Source organism: Carlito syrichta, unplaced genomic scaffold (genome assembly GCF_000164805.1).
Source record: "Carlito syrichta isolate Samal-C Ts95f unplaced genomic scaffold, Tarsius_syrichta-2.0.1 Scaffold303059, whole genome shotgun sequence".
Taxonomy (NCBI): Eukaryota; Metazoa; Chordata; class Mammalia; order Primates; family Tarsiidae; genus Carlito; species Carlito syrichta.
In genome coordinates this window covers 116,391-126,627 of record NW_007247155.1, presented here as the reverse complement: position 1 = coordinate 126,627, position 10,237 = coordinate 116,391, and the positions used below count along the sequence as shown (strand labels likewise).

At 42.7% G+C, this 10,237-nt stretch overlaps 1 protein-coding gene across 2 annotated transcripts in view; it reads right to left on the bottom strand.

Annotated features, from left to right (window-relative positions):
- Positions 1-919: 919 nt before the first annotated feature.
- Positions 920-10,237, bottom strand: part of LOC103259913 (dual specificity testis-specific protein kinase 2-like) — a 75,806-nt gene continuing 66,488 nt past the window's right edge. The window contains exons 3-4 of one of the 2 annotated variants that reach the window (XM_021712085.1): positions 6,624-6,745; positions 920-1,035 (exon numbers count right to left, since the gene is read on the bottom strand). In XM_021712085.1, the coding sequence (XP_021567760.1) occupies positions 1,023-1,035; positions 6,624-6,745 (135 nt within the window). In that variant the 3' untranslated portion in view covers positions 920-1,022. Of the gene's footprint in view, positions 1,036-6,614; positions 6,746-10,237 lie in introns of those variants that run through there. The other variant, XM_021712086.1, reaches the window with a different exon arrangement.

Below are 10,237 nucleotides of genomic sequence, written 5' to 3'. Positions count from 1 at the left end.
AAAAAAAAAAAAAAAAGGTATGTGACCTTAACAAAAAGTAAGCATGAGAATGTAAATGAGGAGTCTAAAAATATTAAATTTCTCATGGCATGAAAAACAACAGAGGTATGAGAACAAATCCTGGTATAGGTCCTCAGGCCATTGGGGAGTAAAAGTGAGCAGAGCATGGAATTGGGTTACAGATCTTGAGTACAAGACTTCCTGGCGTAAATAACCTTATTCACAAGAGGCCCAAACAATCAGTCCCTGCATTCAACAAAGTACTGTATTGTTCCTTTTCTTAAAACTATTAACTTAGAGCTCTGATGAGAAAACAACCAATCTTAACTGGACCCATGTATTAAAAAAAAAACACCAAACATACAAACAGAATTTACACACCTACTGCCTCTATGACTTACCAGGCCTATTCTTTTCCTTCCAGACAGAAAGCATAGGAGGGAGGGAGATAAAAGGAAGAAAGGAAGTAGGGAGGTTGGAGTCAAGAAAAAGAGAAAACTACAAAAGTTCAACTCACTCACTCCTGCAAGGCACACAATAGCTCTGGCAGAAGAGGATCAAGGAATGTCTAGTGGATTAGATGCCTACCATCTGGCAGATCATGCAGATAGTCTTCTATCCCAAGTAGACTTTTCAAATCCCTAAAGAAATAATTTTCAACATTTTCTTTCTTGCATTTTTTTTCTTTTAAGCAGGAGATTTCAAAACTCTTATACAAAAGTTCGATATAGGGCAATCCCCTGGGGTCCCCTCCCACTCTGGGAGTTTTTCTGTCCTCTCAATAAAACCTACTTTCTTTTAAAAAAAAAAGAAGAAGAAGAAGAAGTTTGATATAACACAGATAAGAGTAGAGTTGCTCTGGCTACATTAAGCTGCGAAGGAAATGGAAGCCTTATCTGTTCCTTCCCAAGGCCAGTTTCTGAGAAGCCACATTTGTGAAATCCTAGGATTCCAAGAGATAGAGGCTTCCCAATTTAGATCTAATATCAATTTGGGAAAAAACTCTGGTTCATACCACAGCCTCAACTTCTGCATCTATGTTAGAGAGCTTATAATATATACAGCTTAAGCCAGGCACGGTGGCTCGCGCCTATAATCCCAGCAATCTGGGAGGCTGAGGCGAGAGAATTCTTTGAGCCTACGGGCTCAAGACCAGCCTGGGCAACATGGTAAGACCTCGTCTCTACAATAAATCAAAAAATTAGCTGAGCATGGTGGCATATGCCTGTAGTTCCAGCTAATTGGAAGGCTGGGGCAGAAGGATCATCTGAGCCTAGCAGGTTGAGGCTGCAGTGGTCGTAAGCAGTGTGCCACTGTACTCCAGCCTGAGCAAGAGTGAGACTCTGACTCAAAAATATAAATATATATATACATGTGTATATATATACACACTCACACTCTCACACACACACACATATATATTTACAGCTTGAAAACAGACTAAGAGCCATACTAACAAATAGTAGCCAAAAATTTTAAAATTATAGTGTTCACAATAAATTGCTAAGAGAACTAGAAAGCATTTAGAGAATACAAATTCTAAGAACTTTGTGAATAGAACATAGTCGTGCTTACTATGATATTTAAGAAATCCAAGAGAAGTATAATAAATGGTTCTATACCTTTAGTATTCATCTGGGTAACAAAAGGCCTGATTTGAATAATTTTTTTTTTCTTTCTTTTTTTTTTTTTGAGTTGTAGTCTCACTGTGTCTCACAGGCTGGAGTGCAATGGCACACTCATGGTCACCGCAGGCTTAACATGCTGGGCTCAGGCGATCCTTCAGCCTCAGCCTTTCAAGTAGCTGGAACCACAGACGTGGGCCACCACACCCAGTTCATTTTTTGATTTATTGTAAAGATGAGGTATCGTCATGTTGCCCAGGTTGGTCTCGAACCTGTGGGCTCAGGCAATTCTTTCACCTCCACCTCCCAAAGTGTTGGGATTACAGGCGTGAGCCACCTGGCACAGCCTGATAATTTCCTTTTGTTGTATTCAAAATATGCATTGAAAGTGAAGACACAAAAACATAAAAGAAACTATAAGAAACTTCTTTTAAAAAGTAATCTATGCTGGATGCGATGGCTTTTGCCTATAATTCCAGCACTTTGGGAGGCCAAGGTGAGAGGACTGCCTGAGCCCAGGGGTTTGAGATCAGCCTGGGCAACTTGGTGAGACCTCATCTCTACAATAAAAAATATATGTATATATAGCTGGGCGTGGTGGTGCATGCCTGTAGTTCCAGCTACTAGGAAGGCTGAGGTGGAAGGATCGCCTGAGCCCAGCAAGTCGAGGCTGTGGTGGCCGGAAGCGGGCCACTGCACTCCAGCCTGGGCAACAGAGTGAGACTCCAACTCAAAAATAAATAAATAAAATTTAAAATGTAATCCACTTCCAGGCTTTTGAGTCACAATATATTTAAGACAGATGACTCATGCAGAACAAATATGGTCACCATCAAAGGGCAAGCCTATTGTACTTAATAATTGTAATTTTCATGTATTATACTTACATGTAACAGTTTCTGTGTCAGAGGCTTTATACAAATTATCTCATTTGTAGGCTTAGATAAAGAGAGAATGCTAGCTTTCTATACATTAGAAATTTTAGCTGAGAGCAAATAATATTATATTTTATAAGTTAACTAAAGTGGGAATCATTCCTAAGCAATGGGGTCAAAAGAAGATAAGCTAAGAGGGTACATCAAGAAGATATCAAATAGGAATGTCAATACTGGTCTTATCAAAACGCTACATGTTTCTAGGCTGGCACACCTGGATGTCCAGCAAAATAAGAGCAAAGATGTAAGTGAACTCTAGCCCTTCTCTGTTCAATACAGTAGTCACCAGCCTCATGAGTAATTTTAAAATCAAGTTATTAGTTTTCTTGCTATTAAATTGTTTGAGTTCCTTATGTATTTTGAATATTAACTTCTTATCATGCAAGGCTTCCAAATATTTTCTTCCACTCTGTGGGTTCTCTTTACTCATTTCCTTCATTGTGCAGAAGCTTTTAGTTTGATGCAATCACATTTATCAATTTTTCTTTCGTTGCCTGTGCTTTAGGGGATCTAACCCCCAAAAAATCATTATGTAGATCAGTGTCATGGAGATTTCCCCCTAAGTTTTCTTCTAGTAGTTTTACAGTTTCAGGCCATACTATACTACTTTCATTACATAACAACAATATTTTAAATTTTTGCTGTAATGGAATAAATTTACTTAAAGTCAATTTTTCATGCATTTGCCAGTCCAGTTCACAGTGAAGAAAATACAAAAAGGGAGCCAGGCTCAGTGGCTCACGCCTATAATCCCAGCACTTTGGGAGGCTGAGGCAAGAGGATTGATTGCCTGAGCCCAGAGTTCAAGAGAAGCCTGCACAAGTTGGTGAGACTTTGTCTCTACAATAAACAAAAAAATTAGCCAGGCATGGGGATGTACGCCTGTAGTTCCAGCTACTTGGAAGGCTGAGGTGAAAGGATTGCCTGAGCCTAGCAGTGCAAGGCTGCAGTGGCGGTGAGCATGCTACTGCACTCCAGCCTGGGTGAAAGAGTGACTCGCCAACTCAAAAGAAAATAAGAAGCCGGGCTCGGTGGCTCAGCCTGTAAACCCGCGCCTTGGGAGGCTGAGGTGAGTGAATTGCCTGAGCCCGCGGGTTCAAGACCCGCCTGGGCAAGTTGGCGAGACCTCATTTCCACAATAAGTCAAAAATTAGCCGGGAGTGGTAGCGCACACCTATAGGTCCAGCTACTTGGAAGGCTGAGGCGGAAGGATCACCGGAGCCCAGCAGGTCAAGGCTGCGGTGGCCGGGAGCGGCCACTGCACTCCAGTCTGGGCTCCAGAGTGAGACTCCAACTCCAAAAAAAAAAAAAAAGAAAAGAAAAAGAATGGTGAAATAAAAAGATAGGAAGGCAATAGTTCAAAATGCTAATAATAGCCTTATACTGAGTGCTGAGATCGAGGGAAATTTTTATTTTCTTGTTTTTACTAACTCTTGCTAAATGTTTCTTCTGTGACTTTTTAAGCCAGACACGGTGGCTCAGCCTGTAATCCCAGCACTTTGGGAGGCCAAGGTAAGAGGACTGCCTGAGCCCAGGGGTGCAAGATCAGCCTGGGCAACTTGGCGAGACCTCATCTCTACAATAAATCACAAAAACTAGCCAGGCACGGTGGCGTGCATCTGTAATTCCAGCTACTTGGGAGGCTGAGGTGGAAGGACTGCCTAAGCCCAGCAGGTCGAGGCTGCAGTGGCCATGAGTGTGCCAATGCACTCCAGTTTGGGCAACTCAAAAAAAAAAAATCTTTTTAAGCAAGATGAAAATAAGACCTTAAAATTGTCTAAGTAGAATACCAAATCAAGCCTCATTCACCTCTCTCTCAAACATGTGAAGGCCTTAACTGATCTCTTGGCCACCAGTCTCCCTAACACAAAACAACTCTGTATCTTGTCATCAGTTACATTGTCATGCTAGTCTCTGCTCATAATACAATCACAGAAAATACACTATGATCTTTTTGGCTTCATGCAAAGCATTTCTGAATAATTTGGCGCAATTCTACCTTTCCACCTTTATCTACCAATATTATCCTGTCAAGTCCTTAGTTATGCTAAGAGAAGCCTGTACAAGAATCCAGGCCTCGGAGTCAAAGACCTTGCCCAATACATAATTTTTTGGCATCAGTTTCTTCAACAGAAAGCAGCTGTGAAGACTAAACCTTTAAATTAGCAATGTACCCAAGGTCAGGCGCAGTGGCTCATGCCTGTAATCCCAGGACTTTGGGTGGCTGAGGTAAGAGGACTGCCTGAGTACAGGGGTTTGAGGTCAGCCTGGGGAACTTGGCGGTACCTCGTCTCTACAATAAATCAAAAAATTAGCTGAATGTGGTAGCACACGCTGTAGTTCCAGCTACTTGGAAGGCTGGGGCAGAAGGATCTCCTGAGCCCGGCAGGTCGAGCCTGCAGTGGCTGTGAGCATGCCACTGCACTCCAGCCCGGGCGACAGTGAGACTCTGACTCAAAAAAAAAAAAAAGTAATGCACCCAGCACACAAGCATTCACTAAAATTATGAGTCATATGAAATGTATTCACTGACTCCTCAAAAAGCTTTGTATTTATGTGTTTTATATAGCACTCTTCTACTCCTTTCTAATTTCCTGCCCTATCTTCTAAAATCCTAATACAATTCAAGACCCAATTCAAGTCCCTTCTTTCAAGGCTTCCCTGATCTACCAAGTTAATATGACCTCTCAATACTTTAGGTTCCTATAGCACTTCTACCAAAATGGTGGTATCTTAGTTGATTTATAATTCTTTCCACCAGTGTAAGTTTCCAAATTATCTGCTAGTAGAAACTCTACTTTATATATACCTTGATAGCTTTCTGATCTCTGACACATCACCAGACACATACTAGACGCTCAAAAAATGTGTTAAGGGTTGGGAATGGTGGCTCATCACTGTAACCCCAGTACTTTGGGAGACTGAAGCAGAAGGGTTGCTTGAGCCCAGGAGTTCAAGACCAGCTGAGTCAACATAGGAAGATGTTGTCTGTACAAAAAAATTTAAAAATTAGATGGGCGCCATTAGGCAGTGCAGAACTGTAGTGCATACACCTGTAGTACCAGTGACTCAGGAGGCTGAGGCAGAAGGAATGCATGAGCCCTGGAGGCTGAGACTACAGTGGGCCATGATTGTGCCACTGTACTCCAGTCTGGGTGACAGAGTTGAGACCTTGACTCTTAAATAAATTAAAAAATAAAATAATAAAAATAATTCTCAAAGGCAAACTGTCTTTGCAAGTGAGTGCTAAAAGTTTTCTTTCATTGTTGGTTTTATTTTTTTATTTTTTTGTTGGTTTTATTTTTAGGGCCAGGGTCTTACTCTGTCATCCAGGCTGGAGTACAGTGGTGTAATCACAACTCCTTGCAGCCTTGAATTTCTGGGCCCATGTGATCCTACCCACCTCTGCATCCCAAGTAGCTGGGATTTTATACACCCACACTACTATGTGTGGATATTTTTTTTTTTCTTTTTTGGCCCCTTTTTATTCAACTTGATTTTTTTTTTTTTGTAGAGACAAGGTCTTGCTATGCTGCACAAGCTGGTCTTGAACTCCTAGACTCAAGTGATCACACCTCAGCCTCCCAAAGAAGGCTGAATGTTGAATTACAGGCATGAGCCACCGTGCCGCTAGTGCTAAAAGTTAAGAGAAGACGGCTTGAGGGCATAATTTCACCTTTATTTTCATTCACTGATTTAATTACAAATTCTCATAAAGCAATTAGGAAAATTAAATAACCACATAAAGACCAGTCTTTTCTCTTTGATAAATTACTAATCAGCAATAGAAAACAACTGTTCTAATGAACTGCTACTAATGTTTTAATGAGAGTAAAGCAACTTGAGAGACAGAGGAAGTTGCTTTATTAAATGCAGTTAATTACCAGGAAATTAAGTCTCAGTGGGTCAGAAAAAAAATCTAGAGTACTGCTAAACTCTAGATTCAGCATGATAAATCCTGAATCCCTCTTTTTAGTTGTCAGTGCTATTCTAGCAAGCCTCTAAGGTTTCCACTTTTTAGTGATCCTTCTTCTGGGGATCAGAAGGAAGGAAAAGCCATTACCTAAGGATGTTGGGATGGGAGAGTCTATTCATGAGCTGTACTTCTTTCAGCATGTTTGCACGGTTACTGCTTAACGTGTTCATCTTAAGAGCCATCACCTGACCAGAAGCTCGGTGGCGCACCTAGAAAACAAAATACAATAAGGTCAAAGGCAACAGCTATATATGAGGTCAAAGTCTCCAGATATAGAATACACCAAGGTATTTCGGTGAGAGTTTAGATAATAAAATTACATTAAAATCTCACTTCCATTAATAAAGTCATTTTTTTAATACCTTTGGAAAAAACAGGGAAATTTCTAAATGGGTTCCTTATGGCTGACATTGAGTAGTAAGATATCAACAGAAAAAAGTGTCTTCTGTAGAATTTACCTTTTTTTTTTTTTTTTTTTTTTTGAGTGAGAGTCTCACTCTGTCACCCAGGCTGGAGTGCAGTGACATGCTCACGGCCACCCCAGTGTCGGCCCACTGGGCTCACATGATCCTTCTCCTCATTCTTCTAAGTAGCCAGAACCACAGGCACGCGCTATACTGCCCAGCTAATTTTTTTTTTTTTGAGTTGGAGTCTCACTCTGTCGCCTAGACTGCAGTGCAATGGCCACTCCGGGCCACTGCAGCCTCAACCTGCTGGACTCAGGGGATCCTTCTGCCTCAGCCTTCCAAGTAGCCGGAATTACAGGCACGCGCTACCACGCCCGGCAGATTTTTTATTTATTGTAGAGATGAGGTCTTGCCAAGTTGCCCAGGCGGGTCTCGAACCCGTGGACTCAGGCAATCCACTCACCTCAGCCTCCCAAGGCACGGGATTACAGGCTGAGCCACCGAGCCCAACTTAATTTTTTGATATATTGTAGACACGAGGTCTCACCAAGTTGCCCAGGCTGGTCTTGAACCCCTGGACTCAGGCAATCCTCTCGCCTCAGCCTCCCAAAGTGCTGGGATTATAGGCTTGAGTCACCACACCCGGTCTTTATTTATTTATTTATTTATATTTTGAGTCGAAGTCTCACTCTGTCACCCAGGCTGGAGTGAAGTGGCATACTCATGGCCACCGCAGCCTCAACCTGCTGGGCTCAGGCGATTCTTCCACCTCAGCCTTTTAAGTAGATGGAACCACAGACATGCGCCACCACACCCAGCTAATTTTTTGATTTATTGTAGAGCAGAGGTCTCGTCATGTTGCCCAGGGTGGTCTCATACCCATGGGCTCAGGCAATCTTCTCGTCTCCACCTCCCAAAGTGCTGGGATTATAGGCATGAGCCATCACACCCAGTTAGAATTTTCAATATGCATAAAAAAGACATATGCATAAACCTTATATAACACTTAAGGAACTATATAACTGTTCTTATAAGACACTAAACCCACATAATTCAAAGTCTCCCCCAAGCACCATAAAAATGTATCTATAAGAAGCTGGGCATGGCCAGGCTCGGTGGCTCAGCCTGTAATTCCACGCCTTTGGGAGGCTGAAGTGAGTGGATTGCCTGAGCCTGAGGGTTTGAGACCCGCCTGGGCAACTTGGCAACACCTCATCTCTACAATAAATCAAAAATTAGCCAGGTGTGGTAGCGCGTGCCTGTAGTTCCAGCTACTCGGAAGGCTGAGGTGGAAGATTGCCGGCACCCAGCAGGTTGAGGCTGCGGTGGCTAGGAGCAGCCACCGCACTCCAGTCTGCGCGACAGAGTGAGATTCCAACTCAAAAAAAAAAAAAAAAGGAGCCGGGCTCAGTGGCTCAGCCTGTAATCCCGCGCCTTTGGGAGGCTGAGGTGAGTGGATTGCCTGAGCCCGCGGGTTCGAGACCCGCCTGGGCAGCGAGACCTCATCTCTACAATAAATCAAAAAACTAGCCGGGCGTGGTAGCGCATGCCTGTAATTCTGGCTACTTGGAAGGCTGAGGCGGAAGGATCGCCGGAGCCCAGCAGGTCGAGGCTGCGGTGGCCGGGAGTGGCCACTGCACTCCAGTCTGGGCGACAGAGTGAGACTCCAACTCAAAAAAAAAAAAAAGACAGGATAGACATCACAGTTTGTCTTAGAATTCAAAGAAACATTTTCAGAGTGGCCAGACAGAGAGAATGAAAACACTCAGAGCCACAGGAACCCTGATCAGAAAAACTGAGGCAGAATACTGGCTACCTCTCCCCTCTTCTAGATCACTGAGCAAGATTTGAAATCCAGCTCTCAGTACATCAATGATTCTGTTGTCAAGTACCTCGTGATTGATGAAAGAGCAGTAGCTTTCCTTTTCAGATCCTGCATGGATAAGTTAAAAGAAACAAAGAGCTCACTGACAGTATTTTTCCAACTGTATTTACAGAAGACATCTGTGTTTAAATAAGGGCTCTCCAACGGAAAGTCACCCCCTTTTTTAATCTGAAAACTGTTACACTGAGTTTTTAACAAAATGTCCTCTTTTAAGAAAGTTTCATATTAAAGCAGGACAAGGTGGCTCTTACCTGTAATCTCAATACTTTGGGAGGCAAGACAAGAGGATCACTTGAGCTCAGGAGCTCTAGACCAGCGTAGGCAACAGAGCAAAACCTTGTCTCTATTAAAATTAAAAATTAAAAAATTAGCCCAATGTGGTGGCTCATGCCTATAGTCCCAGCTACTCTGGAGGCTGAGGTGGAAGGATCACCTGAGCTCAGCAGGTTGAGGCTGCAGTGAGCTGTGATAGTGCCACTGTACTACAGCCTGGGCCACAGAGTGAGACCCTAACTTAAAAATAAATAAATAGGCCAGGTGTGGTGGCTCAAACCTGTAATCCCAGTACTTTGGGAGGCCAAGGCAAGATGACTGTCTGAGCACAGGGGTTCAAGACCTGCCTGGACTACTTGGTGAGACCTCTTCGCTACAATAAATCAAAAAATAAGCCAGGCATGGTAGGATGCGCCTGTAGTTCCAGCTACTTGGAAGGCTGAGGTGGAAGGATTGCCTGAGCCCAGCAGGTGGAGGCTGCAGTGGCTGTGAGCATGCCACTGCACTCCAGCCTGACAACAGAGAGAAACTCCAGGTCGAACTAATTACTGAAATAGATAAATAATTAAATGCAGTTTATGATTCAAACAAGTGGTGAAATTGGAAAATAATCTGCATTTCACACAGGACAGAATCTCATGCTGAGCATGTTCATAATTGACTATATTTTCTTCTGTTCACACCCTCCCCCTGACCCTTATTTACATATATTTTATTCTTCTGGAGAGGAATGATTGTTTCGTGAGGCTGAACCTAAGAGTAATTGGACTTTCTGAGGAAGAAAGAGAGACAGAGACCACTCTGGAACAAACATCCCATGAAATTGTCCAAGAAAATCTCCCTCATCACATCAGTGACATGACAATTCAAACACAAGAGATTTAGAGAACCCATGCAAGATGTCAAGTGAGTAGACCAACTCCTAGACACAGTAATTCACCTACATAAAGTAGGTATAAAAGAAAATATCTTAAAGGCAGCAAGAGAAAAAGTTCAGACTATCTACAGGGGATGACCAATTAGAATAGCAACGAATCCACAGAAACACTTCAGGTGAGGAGAGCTTGAACTCCAATCTTCAAGGTTCTCCAGGTAAACATTTTCACCAAGAATATCTATCCAGCTAAGCTAAGCTT